Here is a 16,056-nt window from a genome sequence, read left to right as displayed (position 1 = left end):
ATACATAAATCTTTTGAAGTTAAGATTCAAGACAATATCTCTCGATCACCTTATTCTGATGTGCTCTTATCATTAAATAGTAAGTACAGCTCTGACTTGCTTCCTTTCCAGTCGTTTCTCATGATGTTGTATGCAGTCTATCCTCCTTGCTTTACCTAACATACCATTGCCAACTCTTCCCAAAAGCATCCCCTTTACTCATCGCGAACTCTTCGAGAAACGCTGCCACTGCTTCCAATGGCACACCCCTTCTCATACCAGTTTTATCATCCCAGCTTGAGTGCACACCTACCAAGTTTCCAGTCGCTCTGTCAAATAAGCCTGCACCACTGTGTCCCCAGTACGTCCAGCAGTCGTGCTTGAGAGCTCCGATTTTGCTATTGTTATGAGGGTCCTGGTCCTCGGCCATCCCACGAAATGCACCTTCGCTGAGCTCCAATGTGCCATACCCGGTCTTTCTCTTCTTCCTTGACTCAAGATCTTCTGAGCCAGGATGACCTATGCACAGTAGTCTGGAGTTGAACTTGGGAGGGGACGATGCGATGCGGGCATAGGGGAAAGGCCGTTGGGGTGATTGGGCTTTGTCGATGATAAGGAGAGCTAGATCCCGCACTGGATCCCATGAGATTATTTGAGCCATGACCATATTTCCACTTGCGGATACAAGAACGCGGAAAGGGACTTTCGCGAGCTCCCCCGCGTTCTCTGCAACACAGTGGGCGCAGGTAAGGAGGATGCCATCTGGTGAGACGCAAACTGCAGTACCAGCCTCAGCTTGTGCAAAGACATAAGTTGCATCCACAGGATTCAGGTATGTCATAGGATCGAGAGAGATAGAGCGAAGGACATCTTTGGGAAGAGGGACGGTATGAGTAGTGAGCCAGTCATGCTTAGTGACCAAGGCGTCGCGGTCTTCAGGAGGAAGAGGGATTCTCCATCTGGAGTAGTCTGACGGAAGAGGAGTGATTGGGGGTTTCTTGGAGGATGAATCTGGACTTTGGTCTCTCTGGGTCGAAGCAGTTGATGTAAGTGCTTGACGGGTTGAGCTGCGAGTTTGACGGGTTGTGACGTTGGGTGAAGCACCCGTGGTGTCAATTGTTGTAGACATGACTGTTTCTGATAGTATGTTCAAGAAGGTAAAGATTTGTATCAAAATGAAGAATTGTGACTGAGAATAATGAATTGATTCAACGATTGAGTTGCCTTTTTATATAGACTCGACCGTGTAAGTCGATATGGCAAAGGTGGATTGGCTGCCTAACACTAGCAGGCAGAAAGCAGGGGTATATGGTCTAAAGAGCAAGATAGCTCTTCGATACAACATCATGCTCCCAATTCGGAAATTCGAAAGGATGGGATAGGATCAGGCTAAATCACCGCCTAAATAAAGTTCATCCATGCTGAACACGGGCTATTGCAATACCTCTAGCACGTGTTGTGTATTTGACAGATAGGATGACATCCATACCTAGGGAGCAAGAAATAAGCCAACAACCGCACTAGCCCAATCTACTACAAAGAAATTTAGCAATTCTTTCTCTCATCCTTCTAGCTTCAACTTTCCTTGCCCCAGGAGATAGCTCGTACGACTTTCAGGCAACCACTGTGTGATCTTCATCTTCAAAGAATATGTTCACTTGGACCTCAATAGTGGCATACAGATGTACAGCATCCCAGGCTGTGTTTGTACTGCCGAATACAGTCACTGACTTGGCTGTTTCGTTCGTATGCTCGTATCCAGCCAGATATCTTTCATGAAAAAGGGAAGCCTCAAATCCACCCCCGACCTTTCAAGTCTGGGAAAATGGTTCCGAGGTCAGACCTGTTGCAAGAACAAGTCTTCTAGCCTTGATCTTTGACATAGTTACCCGCCTTCATGTTTCTCATAGTAAAGATCCAATCGCCCTTCTTGATGCTCTGCTGTTTTGACCTTATTCTCGAACCGAATCTTGTTAAACATCTCAAAGTGATGAGTTTACCGTTCCCAGTATCTGTGCACCACACTGCCAGATATAGACTGCCCCAGCTTCACACCAAGGTTTTATTATCCATTGGAGCATCTGGATATTCATAAGTACCTAGCATGTTATTTGTCCTAAGCTCAACATATAAGCGATGCTCTCCCAGACTCCGCCTAGTGTAGTGGCCGAGTGAATGATAACCAGCGTTTCTTCTGGATGCAGCAAAGACTCCCAGTACAACCCACCTTGCGATATATCAGCTTAGAGTCTCTTCCGACGTGCACAATGAGATCGCCAAGTGGATTTCAGCCAGGATAGATATAAAATCTTGCCAACTCCAACGATCACGAAATCGACGGTCTCCGTTGTTGAAACTTGGTGGTCTGTAACGCAACTTCGAACTGAGCATGAGAACGGTCACAGAGAATGATATGATTCCTCTGCGGGACACGAGATACGCTCTCATCCTTAAATATTATGCATCACAAGCTGGGTGAGTCAGTTCATGCTACCCCTGACTGGACGTAGCCCTACATTTTGCAGCACCAAGTGATGAATACTTGTACGATCATACTAGTATATATGCTTTTGGGACAGAATAAGAGGTCCTGAACTTGATTGAACCGGTCCTTTACGCTATATGATCCAAGGTGAATCCTACAACTACCTAAAGTAGTACCTTTGGGCAAAAGGACGTCCAGTGTCTCTCTCAGCACGACAATTCCGTTGGGAGCAAGAGATCGAAGGCAGCAGCAGCCGCAGCAGCAGCTGAAGGAGAGTTGTGCTAGTAGAGAACAATTCATTGTGCCGGCTCTCACTACCTGCCTATTAGATCGGGACTGAAGCAGGCATCTACCTTACCAGTGGGTAGGTATTCAGACGTACCCGGAAGGCAGTCACCTAGGTACCTACCTGGGAATTAGACCTTCCCTCTTAACTGCATTCTCTTCTTTCAGTGCACCTTCTCTCATCAACGACCTTGGTCTTAGAAGATATATGTTTCTGCTACGGCAGGTTCTTCTAGCTCAACCATCACACAACAACATCTTCACGTATTGTATTGTCACACAGAATATCGCCGCCGCACCTTTATCATCTATCACGCAGCTTAGCTGATATATCTAACATGGCCAGCACACTGTTGTTCGCCGGCATCCTCGGGCCCTTAGGTGGCTTGTTCATCGTCTGGAGTTTGTTGTATCTGCGCGCCAAAGCATTGCCACCAAAGGAGAACGAGTCAACCTCTATAACATTCTTTTATTGGTTCAGAGTTATCTTCTATGTTCTGGAATTGGTAAGCAAGTTCTTCAATTCCATGGAAGATAAACTACTGACGATGTTGTCCATCAGCTCGCCTAGATAGCCGAACTCGCGATACTCTGCATGGAAGAGAAGGCAGAACAACCACCTCACCCAGGCCAAGTAACCCCAGAAGAGTGCAAAAAATGGTTGGACCCAGATGGATTTTTGCAAAAGTACAAGACAAGCTTGTGGATGGCAAGTCTGGTAACCTACACTTGGTTCTACTTTATTCTCAAGATGAATGTATTGTTGCCAGTCTCTCCCGCCACCGAGCGCCCGAACAGTTGGGGTTGGTGGTGGCTTACACCCATCGCGCTCATTGAGTTGTCTACTTCCCTTGCAACTACAATTTATCTCGTCCGTATAAACAAAGGTGTCCATGAATGCTCACCGACTGATGCTGAATGTAAGCGATGCCTACAAATATCATACATACAAAGACTGACGATCTTTAGGTACACGCACTCGGCGCGTTGAACTAGCACGGGACACCTTCGTCACTTCAATGAACGACGTTCTTACCTATCTGTACTTCGGCGCAACGTCTCTTATGTCTGTACCGAAAGTACCCAAAAGGCAAATGTTGGTGATCACTATCTTCGGTTTGAGTGGTGTAGTCGCAACGGTGCTCGCGGGTTTTCGAGCATGGGAGGTGTCACAGCCCAGCAAAAATGGGCCGTTTAAGGTCGATCACCCACGCATCTTAATGATAGCAGAAATGTTTGCTGTTATTGCTGCGTCAACCATCTTCACTATCACGAGCCTGTGAGTTGAATCTAACCGCATCCTGTGATTGATAGCTAACCTTGAGTAGTTGGCTCGAAGGACGTAAGAAGAAGGAGGAACTAGAAGCAGGCATAAAGAGAGCGGAAGAGGAGAAGAAGAAGAAAGAAGAGGAAGAAGCGGCAAAGCGGAAGCCCACTCCAGAGTGTGAAGATGCGGCTCAGTTTTGTAACCTTTGGAGTAAGAGACGTGGTTAGATAATAGTGGTAACCAATAGCGATCAGAGAAGAATTGTTGCTTTTTTGTTTTCTTCACTGCCTTTTCTGCCTCTTTGATGTCTCTCTGCTACTTCTATGCTGCCTCTATGTAACTCTGTCTGACTACCTAGTACTCTGTCGTCTTGTCAGGGTGTCAGAAGATGGCCGCTGTGAACATAAGAGATGAAATAACTTGGTCACCTTATGGTAGCTTGGATATGTACTTAGGCTACTCTATTTTGGTATTCTAAGTCTTAGAGGACAATTCTTCTGTTACCCACCTGTCTGTGTATGGCATTCTATGATGGTGTTGTTGTTGTTACAGGACCTGCTTAACCGAGTCATTTTCTCTATCAAGCGGAAATCTCCCCGACGCCGCCTCAACCTTATCAGCACCCCGCAGTTTCCGGGTTCGGGGCGGGGGAACATCCACATTGCGGGTCTAACCAATGGGGGCATGACGTGTATAACCTCTAGACCGATCAAGGCATTAGAATTTAGCCTTTGTCAAGGATTAACGATCAATTGAAGTGAATCTGAAAGTGAAGCTGAAATTGAGACTAATTGCTTTTGTTTTTTTTTAAACCGAGAGATTGTCCAGTTTTCTTCTGCTGGCATCCGCTTATACACAAACGGCATTCACAGTTTGGGGCAAACAGTACTGATATGTATTCCTTGGCGTTTAGCCTATCCTATCGGGTGGATTAGAAACTGTATATCCGTGACATTGAAGCTTGGGCCGTTGGGAATTCGTAAACGTCTTGGCGTCTCTCTCGACATGACATTGATCTGGGCCGTTAGTTAAAGAGATTAGCTTAATGAGGGAGGTGCTATAAACTGCGCCAAGGGAGAAATAGAGGGAGAGATGCTGTAGCTGAAAGTTGCGGAGAGATGCGGGCAAGCCAGATGGGATCTTCCCTGCTCCCTGCCTTCCTTGATGCCTATTAGCTTTGGAGAAAGGGAAAATCCTTGTCAATTCTGTCTGAGGGTTTTACAAGATTCCTTCCTCTCATGCGCTGCGCTACCTTCTCCAACCCCCAACCCCCAGTTTGTCTCCATTCTCAATCACCTTTTCTTCAACCTCCGGACTTTTTTTTCTCTTCAAGAATCTTGGCTCTGTTTTATGGTGATTTCTCCGTTGACAAGTCAGACACCGATCTTTTCACTTGTGTTTCTTCAACACTTGCGGTTCGAGAGGAAAGGGTCCTCCAATCACCGGACGCAACTGACAATATAATTCGCAAGACGGGCCGGATTTCCAGCATCACTTGCACCTGCCTCATCCTGACGGGCCAAGAAGGCACCCAATACTTTTGGAGGGTAGCAGGAATTGTCTTCCGGACTTGAGGCGCCAGAAACAAATAGCCTTTATGCTGATGTAAAGCGGCATAAAGGGACTAGATTATTTTATCATCTCGGCGGTCAAATCTAATACCCCGGTGGTGCGCATCTTGTCGATCACTTAACCCGACACATCCCACCTCCGTTACTTCCGCTCCGGTCCATCTTTCGGAGTTCTTGTCGAGTTTCACAACCTACTTTTGTTACTTGGATCGCTACAATTTAAGCTTAATCCTCACTCAGTTTCCGCCCCCTCATCTCTTCCATTCGTTTGGCAGCCATCTTCTATCTGCCGCACCGGCTTCGCACAATGCCTATACCACCCTCATGGCATCTTATTTCACGCGGCGAGCATGCCTCGTCGCCAGAAAGTGATCAATCTTCAACAGCCGGCACCACCGGAAACGTCGTTCCCTCGAATGCGTTCGCAGATGATTTGTTTCGCGAGAAATTTATGGGCATCGCTAAGGGAGGCTCTAACGGAGAGAAAATCATGCGCGGCTTTCTGATCGGCCTGGCCATCGGTTTGGTGGTTGCCTGTTTCTTCTGCTGTTGGTATCCATGCTGCCGACCACGCTTACAAAATCGACGCCGAAGACGACGACCGCGCAGAGGACCTCCCGCCACAGACGAAGAACAGAATACTGCACAAAACACCACACAGGAAACCACACAGAACACGACAAATAATACGCCTCCCGCATAGCGCAATGGCGTGAACCGGACAGTCGTGTTGAAGTAGTACGGACTGGCACGCCCGCGCGATAAATGGAAGGATAGCTGGTGCACCATTTACTTCGCGACATATTTTCGGATCGAGCCAGGCAGAGAAGGGCTATGAAAGCGTTATGATACGGGAATACACGATGACGAGCGCATTGGACTACTTGAGAATTAGACTGGCATTGGGCTTTGCACAAGTACTTGGGCGCGAACACACAGCAGCAATCATTGTGTCGTTGAGCTCCCCATGAACATGCGTTCCCAGCAGAATGGAGGTACCGAATGCGAAAAGAGCCATCCAGATTTGGACGCATGCAATCGAGCGAGGATGGCGACGAACAAGGTCTCTTCGAGCATAGACTATGACATGAGATTCACGAGAAGGCGTTATGGAAGGGACAGCACTGCATTGGCATTGGATTACAAGGCGTTAACGGGATCATGTACACATCTTGGGTTGGGGTTACAAAGTCTCACAAAAACGAGACACAATTTACGCATTTGTGGCTTTTGCATTGGTATATCGCTGGAAGAGACAGAGATAAATGACAATGAGTTTTGGTTCTCTAGAACAGTCAAGACAGATTTCTATTTCTGAGGTATATAGCTACGCAATGACAGAAAAGACATTTTCTTAGCTGAACACTGAGCCTGTATTTACAGGGAGCGCCCTGGCTATTTTGTCTCTTGTGCCTTTAGTAACCAATATTCCCCTACCTTGACGCAGGGCAAATCAGTCATCGTTTACTGGCACGCGTACCTAATAGAAACATGAATGCACTGAAGGTGACGCAGTTGCGAGGCTCAAACAGGTTGTTTGTCATTGGACGCGCGTTGACAAGGAAGTTGAAGATGCGTAGTATCTTGAACGCCACCCATTGGCACATTCGCCATTGGAAGACGATCATTTGAGCCTTCTCATCGGACTATCACAATCCGATAACTTGACATGACAAGGGAAAGGAATAGGACGAGAATAGCAACATGCACAGCCTCTCTGGATAGAGAAGTCGGGTGTGGCGTTTGGCCACGTTCGGTACGTAACGGAAATAAGGATGAAGTGAATCAAACAGAGGAATGTTCCGTTTCTCTGTTCTTCTCTATATTTATCTATTCTCTTCTCAGCTATTTTCAAGATCTTGGTATTACTTCGTCAGCCAAGTTTCTCTTGACCCTGTGACCATCCTGAATCAGTCACAAGCTGCATTGGATCGCATTCGAACTGAGGACTTCCCTGCTTCAAAAACTGCCCCGCCTTCCAAGTCTCAGCCTGCCGCGCAATTGTTTGGGCTGCAAGGCTTTTTCTTTCAACAACCTATTCGAGTATTAGTACAACTTGTTTTCTACTCTCGTTACTTTGACGATTTCTCGTTTCCTTTGCGACATACCGTTTCGATCTCAAAGTCTCGTTGCGCGCGTGTTACGACTGGATAGATCACTACGTCATTCTGCGAATTAACTCTGCGACACCAACAAACATTGAATTGCGACTCAAGTTCTAGACGAGGAACGAAGTAGACAAAATGCTCGACGAAAACCTCCCTACCTACCGATTCAAAGCCTCTTCAGAAAACCCGCTCAATAGTATTCTTTACTTTACACATAATGGATCAGACCCGAGTCCCGAATACCTCGTAAAGCGACCATCTCCCTCCGACGCCAATGGCCAGTATGCGCTCGGCATTTTCGACTCGCAGAATAACTCTGTGATATACGCAGAGGTAGGCGTCAAGCCTGAATGGGTGTCGCCCACTCTGTCTGCTGCTGAAATCCGCGCGCAAAACGGCAACCAGCCACCCAAAACCCCTACCATACCGGACAACTTTGCGGTTTCGCTGTACAATCCGGACCAGGATATCGCCGTCAAACAACATCCGGGCAGTTGGGGAAAGACAGATACCTGGGAATTTGAACTGCCAGAAAGGTCCTTCAAGTTGCCCAGTGCCAGCCAGATCGACCAGGAAGACCGGCCATCTCTCGCCGAGTTGGTTCCCAAGGTGGTGTTTCGCTGGAAACGAGATGGGCGCTTGAGCAAGGATATGACATGCTATATGACTGGAAGAAACGTGGGTGGCAAGAAGAGCAAGGAGCCTGATATCACCGTGGCCTTCTTCCGGGCGAAGCACGACTCGACGTTGACCATATACGAGCCCAACATGGCTCGAGTTGAGATTGAGGACCGAAGAGGTCTCGAAATTGCTTTTCTCATGAGTGCCGAAACCATCAAGGATCTCTACCTAAGCCCGAGCCAAGATCCTTTTCACATCCTTGCCTCGAATGGCCGACGCCGCCAAAATTCTCGCCCACCAGCAAACTCCTCCGGCGGTCCAGTAATGGCAGGAGCCTTGAACAACAACCGACCATCGTCACCCCCTCGCGCTCAAGCCGCGGCGCAACCGCCAAACAATAACGCCCAGCGTCAGGCTGAAATTGACGCTGAAACAAAACGCTTGCAGGCCATGGTAGCAGAGGAGGAGCGGAAAAGACTGGAACGTGAGAAGGCAGAGGAGGAGGAGCGCAAGAGGATCCAGCAGATGCTGGAGACTGAGGAGCAGGAACGTCGCAAACGAGAAGCTGAGGTTGAACAGGAGACGGAGCGATTACGTCGGGAATTTGGCATGGCTGGTCAGGATTTCCAGAACCAACCAAACGCAAGCACAAACAATGGTCACCCATCACCGCCATTACCCCCTCGACCTCACTTTGCCTCAGGCGCATTGCCTGCGAGACCTAGCAGCAGCGGACCAGCACCTAATGGCCAACCACAGCCAACCTTTTCGCCGCCGCCTGCACAAGCTCAACCTGGGCCTAGTGAGGGCGGAAAGAAGCGCCATGGTCTAGGTGGTCTATTGCAAGGAGCAGCACCTTATGCAGGTCCAGCAGCGGCAAGCGTCAGTGGTTTCTTCAGCAGTCGCAAGGACGAGGATAAGCGGAAGAAGGTACAAAAGAAGCGCAGTGTACATTTCTAAGTAGAGGCATGGCGAGCTCTTGAGATTTTTGTTGGTTATATGGTGTTATGTGTACTACAAGAGGGATATACCATAGATTTGGGAACGTTAATTAGGTATGAATGAAATGATTGTTTTAGACTTATGCTTCCTAGTACATATAAATGGTTGAAAGACAATCTCGGTTTGAGTTGCCATAAAGTCATAAATCGTATCCGTCACACTCAAACACATAACCCATCCCATCGCTTGGTCATAACTGTTTTAACATCCGGCGGTGTGCAGTGAAACGAAAGGCTTGTGTCGTCCTGTGCAACATGGGATGAACGATCGGCTGGAACGTAACGTGTGTTGTGGAAAGTGTCTGACGCTGAGACGAGATCGGATGAAGGGTGAAAGATCTGCATAACTGGTATCGTCTGAGCTGAAGAGAATTGAATTTGAGACTTGACGTTATGTAGATTTCTGCGCTCTTGTCAAGTAGATTCGCGGACACGGCAATCGCTCATCGAGTTTCGCTCCAATGTCTTTGTTCTCGCTGTCAACTGGACTTGTTGGAGGCGATTTCATGCTGCGCAGTGGAATGGATATAACATTTGGAGATTTGTACGGTATAAATATACGGACGTAGGCGAGGTCACCTGAAAACATTTTGACCTGATAATATGTCTAGAAAGGACAGAGTTGGAGATGTGAGAAAGTGAATTCATGGCTTGCAGGAGAGGGGAAATAGTGTCGAGGTGAGCTGAATGGCTTATTGTCAACTGTTCTGGGTTATCTATTAGACACCTGGGCCATCAACACCCAGCAGCGAAATCTATGAAAGAGAAATTGGTCCTATCGACTTTGAGTATCGACTTGAATAGCTAGTTGATCAGAACGTCTTTCATCAAACTGACTCTAGATACTCTGTATATATCGTACGATGTCGTGAGAGCTCAAGTCCGTTAGTTGAAAAGCAATACGAGTCTGTGCAGTATCACTGATATTGAATGGCAAAGTCAATGATTATATACGGTATCAGGTATAAATACCGAGATCAAACCTGCTTGCTTTTGTTCTTTATAAGTGGATGGTTCGTTATATCATCCCAGATGGTTAATGACTCCACAAGCGCTAACAAGGGACCTAGATGCGAATCGCTGTAATTGTGGTTCTAAGCTATCGATGATTGAAGGAAGAACCGCGCGCTTTGGTAGATGCTCGTTTTACAATCAGGGTGGAATTCCAATCAAAAGATCCCCTGTCGATCATCATCCCCGATAGAATCCTACGGCAACACCAAAATGGATGTTTATTAGGGAGAAGAAATGTTTCACCGGATTCTGAAGCAGCAACTTTGACCATTTCCGTCCAAGCGCGCTTTCCCGTCTGGGTTCACGTCACTCTCTGTTTGGAACATGGCGAAACAGCCTAACCTCTTATTGACGACGCATGGTTGTTCAACGATCAATGCTTGCTGTAGAACGTGGGTTCCTGGATATGAAGGTTGAGGTAACCAGGATAGTTCCACAATGCGAGAAAAGGGCAGGAACGAAGGATCATTTATAAATAGAATGCAGTAACGCGTTGTCCATATTATACTTGGTTTCCTTTTTGGTCTGGAAGCGTCGAGTTTACACCATCAAGCAACCCTCACGATGCGCTTCTCTTTTATCTCGGCGGCTGTCTTAGGCCTCATCGGCTCAGTCAATGCTTGGGGTGGTCTTACTCCTGATAGCCCAAGATTCCGAACATTGGAACGTCACGGTCTCACGGTCTTCAAGCATGCTTCCACCAACACCAAGCTTGAATATGTCAGTAACTCTGGGATCTGCGAGACTACGCCTGGAGTTGATCAGCACTCTGGTTATTTGAATGTCGGTATGTAAACTCATCTCTATATCATCGAGATCATGTTCTGATAACGAGGTACAGGAAAGAACCACAGCATGTGGTTCTGGTTCTTCGAAGCTCGTAACAAACCAGAGGATGCGCCCCTTGCCATCTGGCTCAACGGTGGTCCTGGATGTTCTTCCATGGTCGGTCTCTTCACTGAACATGGACCATGCCATTTCGTCGGCAACGATACTGAGCCAAGCCTGAACCCTCACTCATGGAACGAGTACGCAAACATGCTCTACATCGATCAGCCCATCGGTTCTGGCTTCAGCACCGGTACCGAGGACGTCAACTCAACAGCCCAAGCAGCTCCTTATATCTGGAAGTTCATGCAAGTCTTTTTGGATCGTTTCCCCAAGTATAAGTCACGAGAGTTCGGTCTCTTCACTCAGTCTTACGGTGGACACTACGGTCCTGAATTCGCCGACTACTTCCTCAAGCAAAATGACAAGATCAAAAAGGGCGATGTGGATGGCCACAAGATTGATATGGTTGCGCTGGGCATCAACAACGGCTGGATTGAACCCAAGAGACAATTCAAGTCCTATGCCACATACGCAAACCGCAACCCTTACAAGAAGATCCTCACAGATAAGAAGATGAGGACTGCTCTCGACTCATACTACAAGTACTGCCTGCCTCTCATGGAGAACTGCACTGAGCTTGAAGGACAAGACGAAGAGTGTGCCAAAGCTGATGAGGCTTGTAACACGCAAATGTTCACCAACCTCGTTATCGCCAGCGGTACCGACTTCAACGTCTACGATGTACGCATCGGACAAAATGACGTTGACCCGCCAGACACTTTTCTCGAATATCTTACAAGAGCAGAGACCATGGATGCGATTGGTGCCAATACCCCGTTTACCGAGTGTAGTGACACCGTTTACGCAAACATGGCGAAAACGGGAGATGGTGAGTACCCCCGGGAATGACAGCGACAACGGGATTAGATGCTAACATGGGTACAGGTTCGCGATCATATGTCGGGCCTTTGGCTGATGTTGTGAAGCGTGGTATCAACACTCTCATCTGGGCTGGTGATACTGACTGGATTTGCAACTGGGAGGGTGTCCTCTGGGCGTCTTATGCGCTCGAGTGGCCTGGTCAAAAGGAATACGTAGCAGCGAATTTCAGCAACTACAATGTCGATGGAAAACCTCGTGGTCGGTACAAGACGGTAGACAACCTATCCTTCTTGAAGGTTTGGGGAGCTGGCCATTCGGTGCCATATTATCGTAAGTGCACATCCCTTACCACGCCGGATATCTTCAACTAACAGCAAAACAGAGCCGGAGACAGCACTGCAGGTGTTCAAGCAGGTAATGCAGAAGAAGGCCATCAAGTCGACTTAATGAGTTATGTTTATCAAGGCGTTCGGGTAGACAGGACCATAGAGCCTGCTAGGCAATAATTCACAATACATCTTTCAATTCTCATTTCCATGCTGTGTACAACCAGACTCTGCCCGTTAATTGTATCGAATTGAAACATCCTCCGTCGTGTTGTAGATTCCTGTTCAGATGCAAGCAAGGTATAAAAGCAAAACGTACGCCGATGTCGTACAAATAGTAACAAATGTTCAAGATAGTTTCCAAACTCCCCTGGCCATGCGGTTCCTTTGTACTCCATTTTGATTACTGTGCCTTGACCTTTTCAAGACGTAGGTCGTTGATGGTCATGTAGCGGCTGAGAGTGATCCAGCCGTAGCGGAACCAGACCATCTGACTCCTGTGCGCCTGGGTCATGGCACTCCAAGCGGTGCCGTATGCGCCTCGGCCAATAAGCTGGTTCATGAATACCAGACCTTCAGGGCGCTCCTTATCCTGGTTGTTGAACCCAAGGGACGACAGTAGTGTAGGGATGAAATCCATGAAAGCCGAGTACTTGCGCACGATACCCACAGAGGTGAGGGTATATAGATCGACGGGGCTTGGCCACTCCGACTCGGTTGTGGTAAGAGCCTGGATGAAGGATCGAGCACCGAGGTACAGGGAGATATGGTTAGGGTGAGAGGACACGCCGTTGCTGTCAAAAGTGACGAGGATGTCAATGTTGGCAGAGGGCTTAAGATTGTTCTTGCGCTCGTGACCGAATTTGGGCGCAAAAGTGCTTCCTAGCAGACGAGCGATCAGGTTCTTGTCCCACATTCTCGTCATAGAGTCGGGGAAGTCAGTGCTATAATTAAGATATTCCGTCAGCTTCCTGAATAGTAATGACCGGTTGAGGCAGTCAACATACGGGTTGTCCACCACGAAGACATCATCTTCGCTTTGCAGTCCCAGCGCCAAACCGCTCTTGACCAGCTCTTGTTTGCGAACGTCTCCTAGCCCGTCGGCATCTCCTATAACACGCCAAAAATCACCATCAGCCAAAACTGCTTTCAACCAATTTTGTATAGTCGCATCATCTTCATGATGCGATTGCAAAGCACGGGTCGTTGCAGTCGGCTCATACCAGTGCTCAAGCATAGAATCTTGACGTGGTTTCCGTTCTCGGGCTTTGTGAGGGCGAGGACGGTCGGCGAGAAGAACATGGCTTCGTCATCGGGGTGTGCGATCAAGAGACAGATGCGCTTGTTCTTGATGGTCGACTGGGCCTGGGTCGCTGTAAACATGTACAGACCCGGCACCACGACGGCGAGACCTGCGAAAATGTGAAGAACGTTCATATCGGCGGCGGTTTCGGAGACGATATTGCGATGCGGTTTCTGTTGCGATGGGCGGTATTACTAGAGGACGGGTAGTTCGGCGGGAGTAGCGCAATGTCTATAACAGCTGTAAGTAGAGCTGGAGAGCTGCGCTGCGATCAATTGCACTGTTATAAGAGGGAATTCAACCCCTCTGGGAAGCTGGATTGTGACCCGGTTCGTAAACGAAATGTGTGATGGCTGAGACAAAATGTGGCACGAGACGCGGCAACAACAAGTGAAACTTGGATATGGAGGGGCAGGAGCTCACGAGGGCGCAAATGCCAATCGCTAAGGCAACCCCCATGAGACCTCCAGTAACGAGCCGTACCTTCTGTAAAGTTGACCAACGGTTCACCGCCTCAGAAGCTCCCAGAGCTGAAGAAGCCCCGCCTTTGCCCAGCTCTTAAGCCATACAGAAATCACCTGCAGAGCGGCAGGGCCCGACGCTTCGGCTTCCATTTGTATGGGATGCGCTAAACCTAAACAAGTAACCTGTTGACGTTGTCTTTCAGGAACAGCTCAGCTCAGCTCAGCTAAATTGACTTCCAGCTTCAACCACGACATCATCCACTCGATCTCTACCCAATCATGGCGCGTCAACGCAAAGAAAAGTCCGTTAAGGATATCAAGCTTGAGCAGCCCGATCGCTCTGGTCCAAACAAGGAGACTCTCGTCGATCTCGCAAAGGGTAAAGACCTCTTTGCCGAAGCTGATCGTCGACAGCGCGAGCTTGATGGCGAAGGTCCCCTCTTGTCGCCTCGAACAGAACGTATCTTTGAGACACTACTATGGACTGGCATTATTGCTACGCTTCACTTTACGTTCGATGTACTTGTGCAGCAGCAGTATGCTATGGACATTGATTGGGTTTTAGTCGTCCAGCGAACTCTCACGGCCTGGCTCTGTAAGTTCTCAACTACCTTGGTTGCGAGTATCACTAACACGGTGGTGACTGCAGTATTCATCGGTCTCTTCTACGTCCTCCACCCGCATTATTCGCAAAAGAAGTTTATTCCCCTCGTCCCCCAAGACTACCAGGAGCCTGTTCGCCAAGCTATCTTCTTCGTCGCGAGTACTCTAGGCGGCTGCTATCTTATCCACATCAGTAACAGCTACGGATACGTCGCGGTCATGAAGCAAGCACCTCCTATCGGCTGTTTATGGGTTTGGTCTGTGGTCGAAATGGATATCCTTTGGGCCTTCCCAAGTCTCTGTATTGCGGTCGCATACGCCTACAAGAACGGATACGGGTTCAGATAAAACATGTCATGGTTTGCTTGACCTCCTGGATAGAGTCGCATTCTCGGACCCTGTTGGCGTGACGAGCCCGTCATCTTCGACTACCTTGTTCGCTTCGGAGCTCCCAATCTCAAGACCTGCCAACGTCTCAGCCCGCGAAAGACCAGAATGATCACGACGTGTCCATCGTTTCACAAGATCTTCCAGCCGATGAATCCGATCCCTCTGGCCTTCTACTAGAGACTCAAGCTTGCGCGAACTCTCATCCATCTTCATTTCCCTCCACTTCGTCCTCGATTCCAGATCCCTCAGTCGAGAGGATATCATACTCATCTGCATGAATTGCACCCTCGCCGTCAAACCTTCACGCTGTCGTACTAGTTCCAAAGCTTTGGTTCGGACCCGTAACCAAGCCATTGCTACTGTTGTACGACCGCTCCAGCTCCGTGGCATGAGTGTCCAACTCTCGCCATCGTCGCTCATGCTCGCCTTAGCCTCCGTCTCAGCAACAATGTCAAGCAGGCGCTGTTCAAGATTCAACAGGTCATCCATGACAAAAGTATACATCTGGTATTCGGGCTGATGCGTATGAAAGCCTTCATGCTGGGCATTGATAGCTGTTACAAGATCTGCCAGCCATGTGGATTCTGTCTTATACCACGACAAAGACGTCTTGACGCGGAAGAACTCATCATCACTGTTCCGTAGATATGTGAGGCGGGCGTAGAATGCTGCAGCAATAGCAACGACGAAGGTCAACATGCCCGCGATATTGGAGGTTATTGAGAGCGGCGAATCACTCTGACCATTACTGTCCATTGAATCTCGATATGGAAGGTGGGGGTTTTGGGGGTATATGTCAAATTTCTTGGCAACAATTTATACAGAAGATAGTTATGGAATGCGCATCTTGCGTACTAGCACATGGCGTAAATTAATGCAGAAGAAAGACTAATATGACAAGATGGAATGAATCTGGCGCCACTGAA

The 16,056-nt window shown here is 48.2% G+C and overlaps 8 protein-coding genes across 8 annotated transcripts; 5 read left to right on the top strand and 3 right to left on the bottom strand.

The window, feature by feature from the left end:
* Window positions 1–13: 13 nt before the first annotated feature.
* Window positions 14–1,308, bottom strand: B0J16DRAFT_350136 (trypsin-like cysteine/serine peptidase domain-containing protein). Its single transcript, XM_046129010.1, has one exon. The coding sequence runs from the start codon at window positions 1,106–1,108 to the stop codon at window positions 152–154; it is 957 nt and encodes a 318-aa protein (XP_045977786.1). The 5' UTR covers window positions 1,109–1,308; the 3' UTR covers window positions 14–151.
* A 1,779-nt stretch (window positions 1,309–3,087) lies between these two features.
* Window positions 3,088–4,568, top strand: B0J16DRAFT_376080 (uncharacterized protein; the record flags this gene model as incomplete). Its single annotated transcript, XM_046130747.1, has 4 exons — window positions 3,088–3,255; window positions 3,357–3,669; window positions 3,719–4,028; window positions 4,078–4,568. The coding sequence occupies 4 exons, from the start codon at window positions 3,088–3,090 to the stop codon at window positions 4,241–4,243; spliced, it is 957 nt and encodes a 318-aa protein (XP_045977785.1). The 3' UTR covers window positions 4,244–4,568.
* Window positions 4,569–5,894: 1,326 nt separating this feature from the next.
* Window positions 5,895–6,290, top strand: B0J16DRAFT_389327 (uncharacterized protein; the record flags this gene model as incomplete). The annotated part of the gene is made up of 1 exon (XM_046131809.1): window positions 5,895–6,290. One exon carries the CDS (start codon window positions 5,895–5,897, stop codon window positions 6,288–6,290), a length of 396 nt encoding a protein of 131 aa, XP_045977784.1.
* A 1,100-nt stretch (window positions 6,291–7,390) lies between these two features.
* B0J16DRAFT_350134 (uncharacterized protein) lies at window positions 7,391–9,400 on the top strand. Its single transcript, XM_046129009.1, has one exon. It carries the CDS (start codon window positions 7,831–7,833, stop codon window positions 9,274–9,276), a length of 1,446 nt encoding a protein of 481 aa, XP_045977783.1. The 5' UTR covers window positions 7,391–7,830; the 3' UTR covers window positions 9,277–9,400.
* A 1,495-nt stretch (window positions 9,401–10,895) lies between these two features.
* Window positions 10,896–12,462, top strand: B0J16DRAFT_358627 (Alpha/Beta hydrolase protein; the record flags this gene model as incomplete). The annotated part of the gene is made up of 4 exons (XM_046129601.1): window positions 10,896–11,118; window positions 11,173–12,051; window positions 12,108–12,374; window positions 12,419–12,462. 4 exons carry the CDS (start codon window positions 10,896–10,898, stop codon window positions 12,460–12,462), a joined length of 1,413 nt encoding a protein of 470 aa, XP_045977782.1.
* A 94-nt stretch (window positions 12,463–12,556) lies between these two features.
* B0J16DRAFT_350131 (putative deacetylase LmbE-like domain-containing protein) lies at window positions 12,557–14,225 on the bottom strand. The gene is made up of 3 exons (XM_046129008.1): window positions 13,594–14,225; window positions 13,378–13,480; window positions 12,557–13,314 (listed from the first exon to the last, which is right to left on the bottom strand). Exons 1-3 carry the CDS (start codon window positions 13,805–13,807, stop codon window positions 12,774–12,776), a joined length of 858 nt encoding a protein of 285 aa, XP_045977781.1. The 5' UTR covers window positions 13,808–14,225; the 3' UTR covers window positions 12,557–12,773.
* Window positions 14,226–14,294: 69 nt separating this feature from the next.
* Window positions 14,295–15,088, top strand: B0J16DRAFT_405815 (uncharacterized protein; the record flags this gene model as incomplete). The annotated part of the gene is made up of 2 exons (XM_046132925.1): window positions 14,295–14,732; window positions 14,787–15,088. The coding sequence occupies exons 1-2, from the start codon at window positions 14,417–14,419 to the stop codon at window positions 15,086–15,088; spliced, it is 618 nt and encodes a 205-aa protein (XP_045977780.1). The 5' UTR covers window positions 14,295–14,416.
* On the bottom strand, window positions 14,889–16,047 carry B0J16DRAFT_190806 (uncharacterized protein). The gene has a single exon (XM_046122790.1). It carries the CDS (start codon window positions 15,884–15,886, stop codon window positions 15,095–15,097), a length of 792 nt encoding a protein of 263 aa, XP_045977779.1. The 5' UTR covers window positions 15,887–16,047; the 3' UTR covers window positions 14,889–15,094.
* Window positions 16,048–16,056: the final 9 nt, after the last annotated feature.

Source organism: Fusarium flagelliforme (genome assembly GCF_020744385.1).
Source record: "Fusarium flagelliforme strain FIESC 12 MPI-CAGE-AA-0113 chromosome Unknown B0J16scaffold_8, whole genome shotgun sequence".
NCBI classification, from domain to species: domain Eukaryota; kingdom Fungi; phylum Ascomycota; class Sordariomycetes; order Hypocreales; family Nectriaceae; genus Fusarium; species Fusarium flagelliforme.
The sequence above is the reverse complement of the archived record's forward strand: the minus strand, read 5'-3'. Positions and strand labels throughout refer to the sequence as shown.